The following is a 21,435-nucleotide window of genomic DNA, read 5'->3' as shown; positions in this document are numbered from 1 at the left end:
TGTTAAAAAAAAAAAAAGGCAACGTTTCGACTGCTATAGTCTTTCTCAAGCCTGGGCAAAATTAAATTGCGGGACACCCGCTCGGGCGATCTATAATCCAAGCAGCCCATAGAGAAGCATGGGGCGTCCACGCTTAATTTAACACCTGTGGATTTGATTTGCGGATGGCACGCGTGGAAAAGAAATCGCAGCATGCTCCATTTCACCGCGGATGGGCTCCGTTCATCTCTATGGGAGCAAGTGATCCACAGTTCATCCGCAAATACATCTGCGGATGCACTACTAAAATCAATTAGGAAGGTGGGGAAAAGGAGATGGGCTTGTGGATTTTGTTTCTGCGCGTATAATCCGCTGTGCATTCCTGTACACCCTCGCAGAAAAAACAAAGAATCCGCAATCTCCTGCAAGCTATTAAAAATCAAATCACTCGCAGTGCATCCGCTGTGGAAATCCGTGCATGCCGTGGGCATGAGGCCTTATATTTAGCTAATTTTAAGATCAACTAAGGATCAGATGGTCTTCTTTTTGTCTTGATGCATAAAATCATGGAATCCACAAAGGCTACACTTAGCGTTTCATAGAGCTGTAGGTGATAAGTTGTTACGGTAGGGCCCCATTTTTAAACTATACTATTGGCTTCAAATTGCACTGTGTGAACTTTACCCAGAAATTTCAGTAGGTAGATGGTAGTTTATTTCATTTGCGGCTTTGGGAATGTTGTGAGCTTTTGTTTTTGTGGCAGTTTATACTATGTATTTGAACAGTAATGTCTTTATCCATCACTGATGATGCTATCTGTTCTTTGCAGAAGCTGCTTTCTGATGAAAGATTGTATCAGAGTGAGGTGCTTTATGCCTTTTTGAGTCCATCACCAGAACACCTGAAAGTCATTGATGTCCAGGGCAAAAAATCTTCCTTCTCACTCTCTTCGTTTTTGGAAAGACTTCCTGGAGATTTATTTTCCCACCAAGAGGTCAGTAAGTCTGTCTATAGACTTGTGATGTGTATATGTTGACACAATGTGATTGTTCCCAGCAAGAGAAACCAAGTAATCTTGTAGATGTGATACCTTTTAATGGCTAACAAAAATACATGTTCTTTCTCAGATCCGAAGAGGCATGCTTATTTATACACACATACTTATGACAAGGCACAGACATGGATGTGATTAGTTTGTACTTAAAGGAATACTGCAACAGAAACACAAACATTTTTAACTAGACACTGATAAGGGGTGAAAGTTTAATGGTCCCTGAATTACTGTTGGGGGGTTGTGGTGGCAATGGGGCGGTCACCAGGCCAGTAGTGTTATCTGTGCTATACATTTCTCATACCTCCCATTCATGTATGAATCCTCATGAGGAATTTAACCCTCGTGAAGGTGTCAACAGTTGTTATAAATTTATATTCCCAAATTTTTTTTATGGCTTTGTGACTTGAAACCTCCCTTCAGTATCATAACTCTCAGATTTTTTTATCTCGTGTCCATGACTAGAAATATGCTTGGCCACAGGTTATCTCGTCTTTCTCTGTTTAATCGTGTGGCGATGAGACCTCATCCTTGCTTTCAGTTTTTGTCCTGTTTCCCCAGCATAAAGTCCCCCAACACAGCATTTACTGCACACGATCCGATACACAACATCGGACATGGAACATGTGAATGTCCCCGGGATCTTATTTTCCTGCTGTGTGCTGGGGATCCATATCTATCCTTGGTCCGTATATGTGAGCAGGTCTTGCAGCTCCTTACTTTACAGGGATAAGTTCCTTTTTGTGTGTCATAGGACAATACACTCCTGATTATAAAATTCCTCAAATTAGGAGGTTGCCTGTAACATAGGAGGGAGGGTCCGGGAATATGGTTTTCAGATGGTCATCCTTGTGTAGGGTATGGTGGAGTTTCTTTGCAGTTTTCCTTAATACCTCTAGCTATGAATTGTAGGTTACTACCAACTGCGTAGGTTTGGAAACTCACTATAACATCTTGTATTTTTGTTGGCCATTAAAAGGTATCATATCTACAAGATTACGTGGTTTCTCTTGCTGGGAACAATCACATTTTGTTCAACTGGCTAACACGGTACCAAAATTTTTTTTTCATTATGTTGGCACAGGAATACTGGGTGACCTAATTGTACTATGCAGATTCTGGCATTTGAATTGAGTGCATAATGTAAAGGTGAGCTTTTGTTGGTTTGGGAAGGTGTCATAAGAACAAATTTTTATTAACTCTTTAATAGTTCAATACAGATGATCTTGTTTTGTTAGGCACATGTAGTCTCATTTCACCCGTATATCTGAGGTTCATAGAATACCTGGGGCCATATGTGTCATGCCCTCTTTAACCAGGTGAATGGTATATAGTCTAAGAGCAGAAAACCCTCATATAACGACATTCCCAATTTTCGTGTTCTGCTCCAATATGTAATAGTGCGTAACTAAACTGATTCTTTGTTAATTCACAATTCCTTTGTGTTTATCATATAGATATTTTCAACTCATTAATAGGCCCTATAGGCTCAACAGGTTCAGTAGGCTTAACAGGCTCGACGCGTTTCTGTCGCGCTAGCGACTCATCAGGAGTAGAGATGAGCGAGTATACTCGCTAAGGCACTACTCGCTCGAGTAATGTGCCTTAGCCGAGTATCTCCCCGCTCGTCCCTAAAGATTCAGGGGCCGACGCGGGGCGGGGAGCTGCGGGGGAGAGCTGGGAGGAACAGGGGGGAGATCTCTCTCTCCCTCTCTCCCGCCCGCTCTCCCCTGCTCCCCGCCGCAACTCACCTGTCAGCTGCGGCGGCCCCGAATCTTTAGGGACGAGCGGGGAGATACTCGGCTAAGGCACATTACTCAAGCGAGTAGTGCCTTAGCGAGTATACTCGCTCATCCCTAATCAGGAGCCCTAGAGTTATATTTATGTAGAACCTAAATAACAAAGATTTGCGTGTGATATGTGCCTGAAGTGTACATCTGAGATCTTAAAATATACAACAACGTAGGCTAACCATAATATAGGTCATCTGTAAATATCGCAACAACGAACCACATCTGCAGGATTGATAACTGCAATAGTCTGCAGATGCGGACGAAGGTACAATTATAGCTAGGTGATTGATTCCTCAGAGGTAGCCCCTCAGGATCACTGACTTCAAATACAGCCTGTCAGAATGTCACTCAGTTTAAATGACGCTATTATCCCTGAGGTGTATACCACAAGGTTCTACATGAATATGCTAAATAAGCTAAATAACCCTAATCTACTAGCCTGGGCCTGAGATTTAATGCTAATTCCTAGTAACTCGGCACGGATAGATAGGTCTAGAAACAAAATAAAGTAAAAGGAAATCAAATCAAAAAACAACCTAGCAGCAGCTCCAGCCCTGAAGGTAGGCTGGAGGCAATTATAAATATAACTCTAGGGCTCCTGATGAGTCGCTAGTTCGACAAACGCGTCGAGCCTGTTAAGCCTACTGAACCTGTTGAGCCTATAGGGCCTATTAATGAGTTGAAAATATCTATATGATAAACACAAAGGAACTGTGAATTAACAAAGAATCGGTTTAGTTACGCACTAATACATATTGGAGCAGAACACGAAAATTGGAAATATCGTTATATGAGGGGTTTCTGCTCTTAGACTATATACCATTCACCTGGTAAAAGAGGGCATGATACATATGGCCCCAGGTATTCTATGAACCTCAGATATACGGGTGAAATGAGACTACATGTGCCTAACAAAACAAGACCATCTGTATTGAAATATTAAAGAGTTAATAAAAATTTGTTCTTATCAGGCCTTCCCAAACCAACAAAAGCTTTTCTTTTTAAGTGGTTACAAATAAAAGTTAAATTTTAAATAATAAGGAGCTTAGTCTGTGAAAAACGAGTTATACTACTGGTTCCCCTGAAACTGTGAAAAGCCATAATGTAAAGGTGCTTTTACACGGAACGATTATCGTTCAGATTTCCGCGATCCAGCAAGAATCTGAGCTATTATCTTTCAGTGTAAATGTATGCAGCGACTGAATGACGAATGAGAAGTCTTTCACTTATACATTTACACTGAATGACGTATTGTTCTGTGTAAACAGTCATTCACTTATGAGCGGTTGCCTGCTTATTGTGAATAGATAAGGGCGGGCTCGTCCCGCTTTGCCTACAATCGCTTCCGCATGTCAAAAATGTAAGGCGTCAGAGCCTTAAAAAAAACTTATAAACGAAAAGACCTAAAATATGAATTTTAAGGGTACGTTCACACGTAGCGGAATTTTTGCATTAGAACATCTGCTGGTAAGGATTTTGCTGCGGTTCCGTAGCATCCTTCACCCCTTTAATTGAATTTGGTTCAACATTTGCACTAAACTGTGTGGATTTTGGTGTAGATTCTGATGCGGAACCACATCAAAATCTAGTATATATGAATGCATTCTAAGGCTTCGGTCAGACTAGCGAGTTTTTTCGCGCGTCTAAGTGCGCAAAAAAAAACAGCGCTCCACGGATGTGCAAAATGCGTGTGACAGAAGCTCCTCGCTTTTTTTTTTACATGTGCGCAAAATCGTGTGCTCAGGCCTCAAACAGGCAAAGTTTCATATACCCGTTCACTGGAGCAGCTGTGCTTGTAGAAGCGTTGCTGCTTCATGAAGCTCTCCTCATTACTGAACACTGTGACAGCACTGTCAGTGTTCAGTGATGATGGGACTCCCTGCAGGAATGAAAGAATTCCCTCCCACAGCTGTCACAACTGTGGCAGAGGACCGCCATGCTATCCCATTGCTTTCAATGGGGCCGGTGCTGCTGCCGCCCCATTGACAGCAATGGGATGAAGGCAATCTCTGCAGCAATGATTTTCGGGAAGGGGGCTTGAAATATAAGCCCAACCCCCAAAAATCATCCCTAGCTGCAGAAAAAAATAAATAAAAATTAACTTGCCTAGAAGCGCTGTCCAGCTCTTCTCCCCGTGCCCGGCAGTCTTCTCTATTCTGGTGGCCGGAGTTTGAAAAATCTCCGCTCCCGAAAGCGGTGCCCCTGATGGTCACAGCGCTCAGTCAATCAGAGGCAGCTCTCAGCTGTCATTCAATGGCTGAGCGCTGTCTCTGATTGGTCACAGCCCCCAGCCAATCAGAGGTAGCGCTTTCGGGAGGCGGGGGGTTTCAATCCCCAGCCACCAGAATACAGAGAAAGACTGCCGGGGATGGGGAGAAGAGCCAGACAGCGCTTCTAGGTGAGTTAATGTTTTTTTTTTCTTCTACAGCTAGGGATCATTTTTGGGGTACGGCTTATATTTTAAGTCCCCCACCCCCCTCATGCTGTCAGTGATAAGGGGACTCTCCGCTGGGATTAACGGAACTCTCTGGCAGTCCCCACATCCCCTGTCACCTCTATAACATTACACAATGTATTTACGCACAGTACGGACCTTACAGGCGCCCATTCTAGGCACGCATGTCCTATCTTTTGCAGGTTCAAGTATTTTGCACCTCTAAAAAAACAGATGTGAACACTGCATAGGAAACCAATGGTTCTAATAGACGCAATTTTTTCTTTTGCGCTCATGGGCATGCAAAAAAAACACACTCGCCTGACAGAATATTGATTGCTCACCTTAGTGATGCAGAAGACAACTGTATTAAGACAGTACTATCACTTTCTTCCCTACATCCTCTGCCTTAATGGGTGTCTATAAGCAGTCCTAATACATATAGTGTGTCCTGCATTTTAGACACGGTGCTGTTACTCATTGCTAACCAGCAGAAAAGCAGTTGCTTAGGAATATAACTTCATACAAGCCAGACTTTTACTGAAAACGGTGGAGTTCTAGTCTTCCACTTTGCACAAGCGCATGTTATAATGTTGCATGCCAGTCACGTCTATTGTATGTGTCTCTGCTTGCTGAGGAGTGACTCGTGTTTTCCTGAGAAATGACTCCCTCCCGGGATAATGGGATTCTTCTATTTGGTGTGAAATGGCTGCTATTTGTGGCAGATGGATGGAGTGCTGACAGTTCCTTATTAAGTGCAGCTGCTTCACACTTTGCGATGTGATTTATAGAGTCAGTTCCAAATCGACTATCTTGGTTATTGCTGTATGTGATGTGCTCACGTCACCGCGTACAGTTCTGTGTCATAGTGATGCTCAGGCTATGATTACTCTGATGCACACATCCATCATCGTGACTCATGATGTCCAAGTTTAAGTCCTGGTGAATCACTGCTTCTAGTTATTTGCATTTGGCAATTTCGATCCTAGAGACACAGTCTACTGTACTTCAAGATAATTGTGAGATGTCTCCTAGGCTGGGTTCACACAGAGCAGAAACCCGCTGGAAATCTTGCGCTTTTGCCGCAGCGAAAAACGGCGAGATTTCCGCCGGGAAAGTGCAGCTTTAAAACCCGCGGCACTTAGTTTTCATTATTTTAGTGACTCATAACAGTCACCTGATTATAATGCTGTTAATAAATAATGGATGTTTCATGTATGTTTTATTTTTAAAATGCAAATGCACTTTAAAGGGAAGTAGATCATGTTCCCAATATTCGGGACCTGTGTATATACTTTGGCCGTTGACAAAGTATAATAAAGTTGTATTGAAATTTGGAACGCAGCGCGTGTTCCATGTAACGTTCCAACACGTGACACTCTTCACAGCGGGATCTCCCACCCGCTGTGACGTCAGGGGAGGACAGACGGCGTCCTCCGACATGATGATTACGGACTATGTAAGTGTATATATATCTGTATTGTATATTCTTTTCATGTTGTTTTGAGCTTGACAAAGGCATATGAGCCGAAACGCGTTGTTCATTATATAAATAAAGAAAAATATTAGATGTTTATTCACATCTTGAGGACTTATTGACAGTTAGTCTGATCCACATGAGCGCGGATCGTTTTTCTTTTTCTATTCTTGGCTAGTCTCATAGAGAGGAGCGCGACCGCAACAGGAAAAAAAATTAGACATACTGTGGCCAGGGAATCCGCACTGCAAGCCAGCTAATGCCGTGACGGATTGGCTGCCCCATGTGGACAAGATTTTTGACAAATCTCATCCACATGGCTGGCTTATCCTGGGATTTGCCACAACGAAATTCCGTTCGGAATTTCCATGGCAAATCCGCCCTGTGTGAACCCAGCCCTAAAGTGACATAGTGGTACAAGAAGTAGACTTTTCCTAGTGACACATGTTTTCTAGTAATTGTGATGTGTAGGTGTCAGTCATACTCCAACAAGGTGGCGGTCAGTAAGCCGCTTCTTACCAATAATGTAATAATCCTTATTTATATACGTATTCTAAATCTCTTTACAATTAGGAAGGTAGCAGATGGGTAAAAACAATAGATATTGAAAAGAGCGAATCGACAAAAGGAGAGCTTACATTCTAGTGGAATAGGATTGACATAATGGATATATGATATATATGGTGCCATCTTTATCCAGAAGACCAGACTTTTATTGGCAATTGATGCAACCCAGATATAAAGTGCAGAGACACAGGCGCACGACCGGGTCAGCTTGTGTACGGGACGTAGCTGAAGTAAATTAATATGACATAGGCAACCTCGAAGAAACGCATTTTTAAGGCACTTTTAAGGCTGGGTGAGTTTGGCAGAATGGGGAAGTGTTGCAGAGATAATGAGGATGAGTATTGAGTGCAGTAGTAGGGTATCTTCACATGTTGGGGTCTGACTTGGATTTTTCTGCACAGATTCAGTCTTTCACAGCTAAGCTGTATATTTCAGCTGTGTCCTATGCAACTGATCTCCATGCGGATTTAGCACTTTAGATAGTTAAAATCCATTGGTGGAATTACATGTGGATGTATACTAAGTGTCACTTCTTAAGGCTACCTCTACAAGGGCGAAAGCGATATTGGGCCGAAAAACGTGGCCTAATATCGCGCTCGCCAACTTGTGTTTTCATGCCGATACAAGGCGTTTTTATGGCAAAAACTCCTCCCATCACTTCTGTGAAGTAGAAATCCTCCACCACTACTTTCAGGTGGGTTAGTGGACCGGCAAGTGTTCAGTGGGAAACCCTGTGTGCACATCGCACGGCGTGTTTTTCTGTCCCATTGAAAACAATGGGCGATGTGTTCTGAGGAACACGAAAAGATAGAACATGCGAGGGTTTTTGCGGAAAAACATCGCTCATGTATATGACACCATTCAAAAGAATTGGGGGTTCACATTTGCGTGAGATATGTGAGTCTCGCAATGCACAAATCTCCTGCAAGATTATCGGCCGCATGAAACTGGGCTATCGCAGAAAAATCCATGTCCGATTCCACTGTATGAACACGGCTTTAGATGTACTGTATGTTTGTGCTATAGTGGAGAGCCATCTGAATGAGTAACCCATAAAGTTGGGAAATCGTTTCACATAGCTTAATTACAATTTATACTTCAGAAATGTAGATATTGTATCAATTTATACAAATCTAACGGACTGCCCTCTATGTAGTACAGTTTACTAATGACAGATGCCAGGAGGAAAGTAAAAAAAAAAAGATTCACAACAGTACAAAGACTTCACCAAATTGTGACGCCTCAGTCTGTCCAAACTGATTAGGATTGAAAATATAGCAGATTTGGATGGAGATGCTTTCTGCAGCTTACTATACAATGACACAGAGAAGCTGCAGAAGCCAATTGGTGCAACATTTTTAATTAAACCACCCTATTGCAAAATGATTTTCAGCCATAATACATATAAAAATCACGGCATGCCGTAATGAACCATCATTAATGATAGGTTCATCGCAGAAAATCGTGGTGACTTTAACATTCTCCCGCGGCTGAAATCCGCTGTGAGGAAACGCTACGCCCGTGGACAGCCGGCCTTATTTAGGCTTAAAAATTACAGGGTGCAATGTCTTGACTTCATCTAAGCCTTTCCACGTGACTGTCTAATAAAAACTGGCAAGCTTTCTATTTACTGGAGTCTTAGACAGTTCTTTCCGCTGTTCAGCACCCGTCTTATGGCAGTTTTCCCCTTTTTCTTTTTATTTAGTGATTTGTTATGGGGCTTGCCCTTGGCCCATATAGTATGCGTACAGTATAATGTTGGACACTACAAGCATTCCAATAGTGTGCTGCTATTGAGAGGTGCTCTCCCTAAGGAAATTTCCCAGAGGAGCATGCATGGCCTTCTAAGTCTCCTTATACCTACCAGGTGCTTTCCCAATAGGGAAACTATACCTCTTCGTGACCCACAACTGTAGGCCTCTTACGCAGCTAGCCAGCAACCTCCTGCACACTGAGGAGGAGCAAAACCCTTAAACAAACTGTGCAAGCTTATCTTTTCCTTCTGCAGAAGATTCTGGCCTGTGAAAAAGTCTGACATTGACTTGCAGTAATGCTGCCTTCCAATAGGTGGCGCTGTAGGCATTTTTCCATCTTCCCATTTGTTGTTAAAGGGGTTGTCCCGCGAAACAAAGTTGGGGTATACACTTCTGTATGGCCATATTAATGCACTTTGTAATGTACATTGTGCATTAATTATGAGCCATACAGAAGTTATTCACTTACCTGTTCCGTTGCTAGCGTCCCCGTCTCCATGGTGCCGTCTAATTTTCAGCGTCTAATCGCCCGATTAGACGCGCTTGCGCAGTCCGGTCTTCTCCGTGTTAAATGGGGCTGCTCGTGCCGGAGAGCTGCTCCTCGTAGCTCCGCCCCGTCACGTGTGCCGATTCCAGCCAATCAGGAGGCTGGAATCGGCAATGGACCGCACAGAAGACCTGCGGTCCACCGAGGGTGAAGATCCCGGCGGCCATCTTCGCAAGGTAGGTAAGAAGTCACCGGAGCGCGGGGATTCGGGTAAGTACTATCCGGTTTTTTTTTTCAACACATGCATCGAGTTTGTCTCGCGCCGAACGGGGGGGCTATTGGGAAAAAAAAAACGTTTCGGCGCGGGACAACTCCTTTAAGACGTACAGAGCAAAAACTATGCATTAACACAAAAAATGAGAAATGTTTGGCAGCTCTGGAAACGTGGTATCCTTGCATTACTCCACATGTATTTGTAATTGATAAAGCTATAGTTTTCCCGTGGCAAAACTGAAAATCCCTAATTCTTCCTGGTCTCCACAATCTGTTCTCGGTATGCATGGTTATCTTTGATGGCTTTATTTAGGGCTGCTGCTCTGTTCTCTAGTTTAGTTGTTCTCGCTGTTTGTTTTATCCTTGCCTTACTGTTTGCAGAGTGTGATGTATCTTATTTGCTTTTGTGTACACAGGATGAAACTGAAGAAGACAGCGACTTATCGGACTACGGGGATGATGTGGATGGGAAGAAAGATGCCTTGGCCGAGCCATGCTTCATGCTGATCGTGGAGATCTTTGAGCTGCGAGGAAGTAGGTTCTGTCTTTTTAGTTAAACATTATCTACATCCAAATGTTCCACTCGCTTTAGTCCCCTGAGCAGCCTGTATATATAGTAGTCAGACATCCTGTATACTGTAGCACTTACCTTACCGTACAAACACCATCTTTATATGCCCTCAAAGCCATGAATGCTATCCAGCGTTCTTCACACATGCTGGGCAGGTCACTGATGTAAGGTATATAATTATTGGATTCTACAACTCTTAACTTTCAAAGGCCATGCTTAGGAATACTTCTGCCCACATTCAGTTGGTTGTGCATATTGTGCATCACTTGAATCTTGTTGCCACACAGGCGCATTTTCTTTTCCTGCACCTTGCCACTTGTAGTTCTTTAAGACATAGGCTGGGCTCACACGGGCATATGATTACCACGTATTACACGTACGCTATACACCCGTGTGATACGCGGTAACTCGCAGGCAATCCATTACATTGTCTTATGCAGTTCCGCTCATTGGCATGTCGGAATTGTGTAATGCTTTTTTTGTTTTAAACATGTTTTGTATTCTTTCTTTAGTAAAACTTTGTAGCGCTTTTTCAACCAGTAAAACGCTGGCCAGCTGAGCAGAAACCAAACGGACCCCATTATAGTCAATGGGGTCTGCTCAGTGCTGTTCGATTCCATCATAAGACTGATCTGTTCGGCTGCAGGGATTTCCCTTTCCTGCTCCCCGAACGGAGCAGAAACACGTAATCCCTGCTGCAGATGTGAAACAAGCTCAGTTAATTCACTCACATGTTCAGTTTTGCTGTACTCAGTGTAAATTTCATGCCAATTCGAAGCCAACTTCTCTAGAGTATTACAAAGTGTCTTTTTGTTTTATTGCAGTGTTTAAATGGGTGAGAAAAACGCTGATTGCATTGGTACAAATTACATTTGGAAGGACTATAAATAAGTAAGTAGATTCTCCTGCGCCGCTGCTATTTATTTCGACATATTTTCACACATCAGATGGGCTGATTAAGGTCCAACGTGTGACTGAAACATCAGATAATTGTGTAGAATTGTCCTTCTGTGAGAACTTCCCAGTTCTAAATGTTAAGGCAACTTATTTCTGCGCCAGCCTAGTTTTCCAAAGTGCCAAGTATCATCTGAGGATAACTTTTGATCTTGACTATTTTCATGGCATATTACAAAGTGGAGCGCAGAGCAATGATGATCTGGTTTCGGTTGTTAATTCAATAAAGTTTAATTTAAAGAGAAAACAAAAACCGATTAAACAAAATTTGCATTTTTCCCCACAAAGTTTTTCAAATGAATAAAAAACCCCACCCCCCTCCCCAAATAAACTAAAAACGCCTAATAGGTATTACCGCATTTGTAAGAACCCAGACAATGAAAATATTTTCTTTATTTTGCATGGCGAACGCTGTTAAAAGTAATACCGGAATGGTTTTTCTTTTGTTTGCCTCCTAAAAAATGCAGTGCAAAAAAGTCACTTGTACCTCAAACTGGTAACAATAAAAACTACAACTCTTCCCACAACAAAACAAGCCCTCACATGGCTCTGTTACCGGAAAATAAAAATGTTATGGGTCTTAGAATGCAGTAATGCAGAGTCCATTGTTTTTCTTTACAAACGTGTTTTTATTAGGCAAAGTTAGTAAAGTCAAAAGATCTACATAAGCTTTGTACTGCAGAAATCGTGCTGATCCACGTAAGAATATTAGCGTGTTATTTTTATGGAATGGTAAGCGCTGTAAAAACAAAACCCCGAGACAATGGATGGATTTCTAGAGAATTTTTTACATCTCCCTCTACCCCCTTTCCACCCCCTATTTTAGATACAGTATGCCAAATGGTTGTGCACTTCACGAGACAATACTATCCTTTATTAAAACTATATGCTAATATACCTTGATGCGTCTCTTCCAATAGTATTTTATTATTGTCCGTGATCAATAGGTATTTTCTCACTTGAGGATATAATCTAACACGGACTACTTACCGTCATGGTAAATGTATATGCTGGTGTTCGTTTCTGAATAGAGGCAGACATTCCGATTGACCCTTTAAACTGCTCTTATTCTACTGGCAGCTAAGTTCTGAATTAGCGGTCTGCACATTATCATGTGCTGCTTTTTCTGTAATACATGGTTGCTTTCATATGTTTTATTTCATGCAGACAGATCCGAGACACAGTCAATTGGATTTTCAGTGAGCAGATGTTGGTGTACTATATCAATGTGTTCAGAGATGCATTCTGGCCTAATGGAAAATTGGCTCCTCCGAAAACCTCAAGAACAGAGCTGCAATGTCAGGAAACAAAACATAAAGCACAGCAAAAACTACTTGAAAACATCCCAGGTGAGCAGACGTCTCTCGAGGGTCTCTTAGATGTGTTCACTCCTGGCCGTGCTCTGATCGACAGATGATCATTCCACTAGGGACCTTTAGGTTTTTGTGTCCAGTCCTCCTCATAGCATAACATACAACATAGGAAAAAGGGGTCAAGCATCTGCTGAGAGGTAAATGAGATATATCTGAAATCGTGGCATTAGTGTGGTAATGGGGTTCTGTTCACATCACCATTGGAGGCTGCGTTCGGAACCTTCGTTGCTGAATTACGCTTTAAAAAAAAAAAAAAACTGAAGATGAAATAGCGCAGCATACAGCTCTGTTTCGCCTAGTAAAATGCCAAGCGGACACACTGCACGAACCCCATTATAGTCAATGGGCCCATTCAGCGCTGTTTCTCTAATATGGCTGTTCTGTTTGGCCAGTGGGCGATGTTATTCTGCTACCATAATAAAGCAGGATCCCCTAGCACTAGTGTGAACTGGCCCTAATCTGTGCATTTGGTTGTGTTGGCTTAGGCCATGTTCAGACTGGTGGATTTTCAGTGCAGATTCTGCACCCACATTTACAACGAAATAAGGTACAATGCTAGTGAATAGGGTTTTACAAAACTTCAACTAGACAGTCTGCCCTGGTGACTGAGTTTAGATTTTGCTGGCCAGTTATACTTGCAGTATTACCAGCAAAGTCATGTAGCTAATGAGCACATGTAGGCATGGTTTCATCCACAAAGTTTGAACATACCCTTAGGGCCCCATTCCGACAGGTGTATATCCATCCTGTCCGTGTAATTGAAGACTAGCACACAGACCAATTATAGCTAATTAGGCTATTCTCATGAGCACTTATTTATGTGGACGGACGGTCTACGTTAATAAATAAATCACTGCATGCCCTATTCTGGTCGGTATTACAGATGAGTAGGACATGCGGTGTCCACTACCTCAGCCGCTCAGACAGCACAGAAATGGTCCCTTAAGAATAGAATTATTAATGTGGAACACCCCCCCCCACCCCCCCACCCCCACCGCTGATATTGCATCCAAACACTTAAGCCAAAAGGGTGCAATTAAACGGTGCCTATGAGCAACAACTACTGCATGCCATTTACCGCTAATTCCAGTGGTTTTGCAGTAAGGACATGTGAGGAACATGGTTTTTATGTGCTCCAACTGTACTTGCTGCAATTCCACAGCAATTAGTAGTAAACTGCGTGACCAAGATCCTGAGGGCTCATCCACACAGGTGTATTTTCTGTCCGTATTGGTTATGAACATTAGTTACTGATTATAGCAGGTTGTGTTTTCTTCTAATGGTCAAATTATGCTGAATGCATCACAATACCAGCAGCCTTCACTCATTCTGCAAATTAACTTTTTTTCATGGTGTTAGCCCTGCATGATGACTGTGACTTGCCTGAAGGCCTCCAGCTGCTATGGACACATACTGAATCTCTCTGTGGCTTTGAATTTATATGCAATCCCTTAAAAGCCCTGCTCACTGCCCCATACACCGCACATGGAGTTTTACAGTACAGGGCCACAATGCAGACCCATGGGCAGAAGTATGCCTTCATGCAATGATTTATTAAACACCGTCAAATGTGGCAGAAGTAGATCCTGGTAGTGCTTAATTAATTAGTGAGACCATCCAACCCAGGCGACTATTCATTAGGAAATGCTACTACCGCATCCCTCAGCTCATTCAGTGTCAAAGGAGCCTCTAATATCCCTCTCTGGTCATCAGACAAAATTGGCAACTGAACCAAAAAGTCATAAAGATTTTCAAAATCCACACTAAACTTAGAAGCATGTATGTTTTTAAAATAGGGAAAACATGGTTCCAAGATGTCATCCTCTTTTACAACCAAAGAATTATTGGGCCTTTTCCATGCTGCAACATAAGATGATGATTCCTGTGCGTTAATTACAGAAGCTAAAAAATGACCCCCTGCTTTCTCAAAGATCTTCATAAAAAGATGGTTATTGTGACCTCTCTCAGATGATCTGCAAGTTCAGACTGTATATCTTTCCAATTAATTTCCGCCTAATTAGTGGGAGAATATATTTACGCTTGCACTGCATCTAAAGCTCATCGCTGAAGGGCCCTAATGACATCCCAATAGTTAGACTTATGTAGGCTAATCTGTATATAATAAGCATGTATAAATGCTTACATAGCATCCCACACTATAGTCACTGAGGAAGAGCCTATAGTCATCTGAATAAATCCCAATAGCGCCTCCTCTGTTCTCGCATTACCAGCAAGCAGGTTTAACCTCCAAACCAACTCCTCCACCATTCATATTAAACGACAGAGTGGAGAGTGATCAGATCGTAGAGTGGAATATCTCCCACAAACTAATAATAGTAGGCATAGATGGAGTACCCATCGGGAGATCTGTTATAGAGAATGCATTATGTGAACTGGAATAACCAGTATTGTCAAACTTCTGGATTTCTGAACCTCCACATAAATTTAATTCCACTAATAAACGTGGAAAGAGAAGCCACTATACGGCCTTTATTAAATTATCCAGACTGTTATTAAAATCATCCACAATTAATGTGGGAATAGCAGGGGATATAGCCGCAAATTCAATTACCTTTTTAATACATTTGCTGGAATATGGAGGGGGATATACATTGACACCAAAATTATTTATTTTGTGCATTAATACATTTAAGACAAATTAATCTCCCCTTAGAATTCACTAGGCTGCGCATGCGCTATTGATTTTGATGCCGCGCCTCTTCATTGTCATGGCGTTGACATGTATGCCTAGTGACGTAGATAGACACGCGCGGGACTTCCCTTTTGCATCTGCGCGATGCCGCTCTACCCTGACGTGGTGACGCTGATGATGATGTGACATCGCGCGTGCGCATCTGACAATTTGTGCCTGATGTGGGCGTATACGGGGCTGCCTTTTTGTGCCTGCATGGTGCTGCTTGGCCACGGCGGGATTGCGCCGCTGATGACGCGATCCATGCGACACGGATTGCGTGTGGGCTCCTGATGTATGGTGTTGGGTTGCTAGGAGACGCACGTCACACTCGGTCAACGCCGATGACGACTTAATATATACGTCAGCTTTAACATTAAGCTCATTATCCTAACCAACTTCTTACACCTGATCCCTCCTCCCTCTAGCCAACACCTATTGGGTAAGTTTGGGGGAGGGGGAACACTCCACCTCATGGACACATACCCATATATACTCTCAGGCTCTGATCACCTAGGCATAGTGATAATGGTATAAAAAATCCCAATAGCACCATAAGGTCACTAATACTTAGAAACCGTACCCAGGAACCTCCCACCTATCTAACAAATAGTCTCATTTCAGGCGGTCAAATACTCTACCAATAATCCACTAATAAAAACTACTACTTATTACTGTTCTATAAATCTTGTACATGTTTATCAATCCAGGAGGAACATTGCTTGAATAATCAGAGGAAAAATTCCCCCCTCCCCCGCATCACAACTGTCAGTTGTGTGGGATATAAAATAGCATAAGGCAGCTGTAAACTTCTCTTATCATGAAACGGCATCCGTTTTTGTACGTCCACTGAATAATCTGGACAAATAACTATATTATGACCGTCCGCAGTTAATTCTTTCATTTCTCAGCTTTTTTAAAATACATTTTCACGATCTTTTATAATGCAGGAATATCAAAACCGTTCTTGGCGTGGCACCAGAAGTGGTTTAGCAGAAACTCTATGGGCCCTTTCCAGAGCAAAGAAAGTTGAAAAAATATCTTCCCCAATTACTAATTTCAGCCATCCCTCAAAAACTATTCCCTGATACAACCCTTCTACCTTTTCTGTAACCCCCACCAGTCGCAGATTATTTCTCCTATTATCTAATCACCTGCTCTACATTGCCAAGTATGGATATACTGCTCACATTGACTAATTGTATCCTTATTCTAGGTCATTAATACATGTCTCTGCTTTAAACCATCTCTCAGTAACTTCCTGCAAATCATTCCAATATCCTCTTTCAGGCCACCAACCGAGCAGAGAAGCCAAAACAGTATTGCTTTTTGTCACAGCTAGAAAACCATTGCATAGGGTAGGTTAATGTTGTGTATCATTTTGCATATCCATACCACTAGCTAATTCACAGAAGCAGGTAGGTCTATAGTATTTAAATTTGGCCCTTCACAGTTATAGACTAAAATAATAATTTTTATTAGATCCTTTTTAAAAAACAAATATGGGCTATAAAGACTCACAAAACATAGATACAAAGGGATTTGAAGAACCCCTTTCACACAACAGTTCTTATAGTCAAGAGGCACTGATCATCTAGATCGTGGGAATATCCAATGATCTTGACCGAATCGTGCTTATGATCAATACGTATGGTTTCAGAAGTAGATAAACTAAAGCACTTTATACTCGGATCCCTTTAAGATAGTCTGAGGGGTATATGTTCAACTCTCAATGCAAGTTTAATTGCTTAGTCAGGGCTCTCTTGACAGATATTGTATATGGTCAGGTAAGTATGATCAACAAAAGTATCGATAGATCAAAACGATTTTTTGACCCAGAAATGGTCTGGGGCATACGGATAAATCTATCGATGCGAGCTCAAATTTTGGCTCTTATTCAAGCTCCAAATAAGTGTGATTAACAAGACTATCGATAGATCCAGGTGATTTTAAACCCAGAAATTGTCTGGGGTAAACAGATGAATCTATCGGTGTGAGCTCAAATTCTGGCTCGATTCAGGCTCGACGCGTTTCCCCACGTATGAGTGGTTCATCAGGAGCAGAGCTTGTATTGGGCTGTAAAGTATACGATATTCTGTGTTGTGTGACAGAAAATCCTATCAACCACTGATATCAAATACGTTTGTACGTATGAAATGCAGGTTATCAGCGTTTTGTGCTATTTTCCAATTATGGTTTAATGACCAAGGGGAGACTAGATAACGTCCCCTTTTGTTATGTCAAACCATAAGGTAGAATATCTTGCACTTTTGTGAGCAAGCGACAGAACCGCTGGTTAGATGCAAAGAAACCTCACTAAATTATCAGAGGCTTCCAAGACAGCAGTTATGTCTACAATGCTCACAACTCAAGCTGAAAGATAATTAAAGCTGCAGATCATTAACATGGGCTATCTAGACCCAATATAGGCGCCTCAGTAAATTATTATCTCTGATTAAATAGCGGGCTATCAAGGACACATAACATCCACTGACCCATAAAGGTATCAGTAAGATTTGGATGTAAGGTCAGTGATAGCCAAATTCAGCCACTAAAGATTATAATTAGAGCTGATACTTTAAAAGATGCTAAGAAAAATCAGATTGCTGAGTGCGTCAAAAGATTCTAATGTCTATAGATAGCCTTTAGATATATCCGGATTGAAATAGGATAGATCAAATAATAAGGTAAAATAAAAAAGATGCAGCGCCTGTAGCTCTGATGGTGAGCTAGAGGCATATGTGGCAGTCACTGAGTGAGTGCATTATATAGCCCTCAAAAAAACACCCCTTGGGGAGGAGTCCATAAGTTGTACCAATCCTGATCAGAGGGGCATGTCTAGGGGAGTGGTCCTGGAAGTCTTCCAAGCACTCGGTTCCATATTCATTGAATAAGCGATTTAAAAGAGACAGACAGTGATAGTATGGACAAAGACCTTTATTAGGGATGAATCGCTGCTTAGCGATTGCTTTGTATCCCCTCCGATTGCCTGGTACAAAGCGTTGTCAGCCGGAGGAGTTAAGAACACTTCCGTGTTCTTCTGCGCATGCGCGAGCGGCGTCGTGACGTCGCTCCGTTCGTCATGTGATTCATGCGTGCCATACTGACGTGGTGCGTTCCACAGTGCCGGGATGACATTTCTAATGCGGAAGTGTCGACGTTTACTGGTTGCTAAGCAGCGCAGGCCCGTTCTTTTTGTCCATAGCGAAAATGTTACATATCGCTGTCTATGGATCAGATTAACCATTCACCACAATGTCTCCGGTATATATCATATACTAATGAGAAACATGGATACCCAGTGCTATGGCTGTATAGATAGTAAGTAAGATAGCTGGTATTTATAGTCATTATAGATTTCACACTTGATATGCAACAATTATCTGCATAGCAGCAGTTATTATCTCCGTAGAATACAACTATATTGATATGCATTCTGATCCAGGACATTTTTAGATTGCAAGGATGAGGATCATAGTATCTGGTTGTCAGAAGTTTTAATGCATTATCGATGCATATTTGGTCAAAGGTAGAACTTATATTACATAAATCAAATTATGCAATAACTAGAGCGGTGTTCTCTGAGAAAGTCAATATTTTTAGAGTTAAATCAAGTTTTACAGGAAGCAATTGAAGCATAAATTAACATTGAGGCCAGACGGGCTGAGTGACTCCATGCGATATATCCATGCCGTTTCTTTCTGTAAAAGGCGTTTGTCTAGATTGCCTCTGCGACCGTATGATTTTAGTAGCTCAATGCCTTGAAATTTTAAACATGACGGATCGCCGTTGTGTTCAGACCAAACGTGGTCCGCCAATGGCGTCGATTCATGGCGTTCGATGTTACCAATATGCCCCTGAATTCTACGGCGAAATTGTTGTATAGTTTTGCCAATGTAGTTTTTTGGACAAGGACACGTTGCCATGTATATGATGTATTTGGATCTACAGTTAATAAATTCTCGGCATTGGTATACTTTATGAGTTACGGCGCAGGTGAAAGTATTCCCTTTTAGAATTAGTGGACAGACAGAACACCCCTGACAGGGAAAGGTTCCATATGGTTTGTTTGTTCCCAACCAAGTTTTTCTCCTCTCATCCGTATGAAGGTGGCTCTTAACGAGATGATCTTTTAAGTTTCGTCCCCTCCGAAAAGTGATGAGAGGTGATGGTGGTATAAACTCCCCAATATCTTGATCATTTTTCAATATGTCCCAATAGTGTGTTAGAATGTCTCGTACTTTACCAGATGCCGTATCATAGGTGCCGATTACTCTGACAAGTTGGTCAGTATGGCGTTCTTTCGGTGTTAAAAGAGTGGATCTATGTTGTTGTGATGCAAAACCACAAGCTTCCTGAACAACTTTCTCTGGATAGTCTCTATCCCTGAACCTTTTTGTCAATTTCCTCGCTTCTTCCTTAAAGGATATATCATCGGAACAATTGCGTCTAATGCGCAGAAATTGGCCTTTTGGTATCCCTCTCTTAAGAGGGGTTGGATGGAAGCTTTGCCACCCAAGGAGGCTGTTTGTGGCGGTCTCTTTTCGATATAGAGTAGTAGAGATGAGGCCACTTTCTTCTTTCCGAATAAGTAAGTCCAGGAAGGGGAGGGTAGTAGTACTGGTTTCATAAGTGACATGGAGATTAAGGGTGTTGACGTTTAGCATATCCACAAAATTAGAGAAGGATTCACTCGAGCCATTCTAAAATATCAAGATATCATCGATATACCTGAGCCACATGATGATATTATCTGACCATGTGATGTTATTCATGACGAACCTTTCCTCCCACCAGCCCAGGTACAGGTTGGCATAGGATGGGGCACAAGGCGTCCCCATCGCTGTACCCCTGAGCTGGTGGAAGTACTTGGTGTCGAACATGAAATAGTTGTGGCTCAGTGTATATTCTAGGAATCTCAGAACGCATAAGTTGTGGTTTGAAAAGTGAACCCCTCGTTGTTCTAGGAAGTACTTGGTTGCATTCAAACCTCCCTCGTGTGGAATGGAGCTGTATAGCGATTCTACATCAAGTGATGCTAGAATGGTGTTGGAGTCGACTGTGACACCGTCCAGCAAACGTAATACGTCCATTGTATCTCTTACATAAGAGCGCAAAGATGTAACATGCGGACGCAAGATTCTGTCAATATAGATGCTAAGATTCTGTGTCAAGTTGTCGACTCCCGACACAATGGGTCTCCCTTTGATAGGGTTAGTGCCCTTATGCACTTTTGGTAGGGCATAGAAAGTTGCTATTGTTGGATTTGAAGGGTATATAAATTGGTATTCCTTATCGCTGATACAGCCCATTCCAAGTTCGTGTAACAGCATAGTTTTCAATTCTGACAAGAAGGGAACTGTAGGGTCATTTGGCAGAATGCCATATGTTGATGTGTCATTCAAAAGTCTCTGGCACATCTCAGTATACTGGCATCTGTCCATCAGGACAACGTTACCGCCTTTATCGGCAGGTTTAAGAATTAATTGGGAATTTGTTTCTAAGTTTTTTAAAGCACGGAGTTCACCCTGAGATAGATTTTGGTGTCTTGGTTTCATTTGATGTAATGCTTTCAAATCGCTCCTGACTAGCTTCTCAAAGATATCAATTTCTGCACTCTTTAGTGAAGGTGGATTTGAAGTGTTAGGGGGTTTTAATGATGTAAAAGGACCATCCCCCAAAGGACTGCAGTTCTCTTCCTCAAGGTCTTGAAGAGCTTGGAGGCCAGGTAGGTCTGTTAGCTCAAGACCTAGCTCACTCATCCTTTCTCTATTCTTGATGGTAAAATATTTCTTCCATCTCAGTTTCCTCGTGAAGAGGGAGATGTCCTTCGTCCACACGAACGGATCAAATCGGGTCGTGGGGACGAAGGACAGCCCCCTCTCCAACAAGTTCTGTTCCTGTTTAGTAAGTATATGACAGGACAGATTAACGACTTGCAGTCTCTTTTCGTTTTGATTCTGGTAAGTATTGTGATGACTTTCAGGGATTTGATTCCTAGCAACTGGCTGGAGATCAGGGACCGATGTG

General features: G+C 42.2%; 1 protein-coding gene across 1 annotated transcript in view; it reads left to right on the top strand.

The window, feature by feature from the left end:
* SNX25 (sorting nexin 25) overlaps positions 1 to 21,435 on the top strand; it is a 183,554-nt gene that overhangs the window by 130,708 nt on the left and 31,411 nt on the right. Inside the window, exons 14-17 of the mRNA XM_066573454.1 lie at positions 809 to 973; positions 10,232 to 10,349; positions 11,211 to 11,277; positions 12,508 to 12,689. Coding sequence (XP_066429551.1) covers positions 809 to 973; positions 10,232 to 10,349; positions 11,211 to 11,277; positions 12,508 to 12,689 — 532 coding nt within the window. The remainder of the gene's footprint in view (positions 1 to 808; positions 974 to 10,231; positions 10,350 to 11,210; positions 11,278 to 12,507; positions 12,690 to 21,435) is intronic.

Source organism: Eleutherodactylus coqui, chromosome 7 (genome assembly GCF_035609145.1).
Source record: "Eleutherodactylus coqui strain aEleCoq1 chromosome 7, aEleCoq1.hap1, whole genome shotgun sequence".
NCBI lineage: Eukaryota > Metazoa > Chordata > Amphibia > Anura > Eleutherodactylidae > Eleutherodactylus > Eleutherodactylus coqui.
This window is presented reverse-complemented; position numbering and strand designations above follow the sequence as displayed.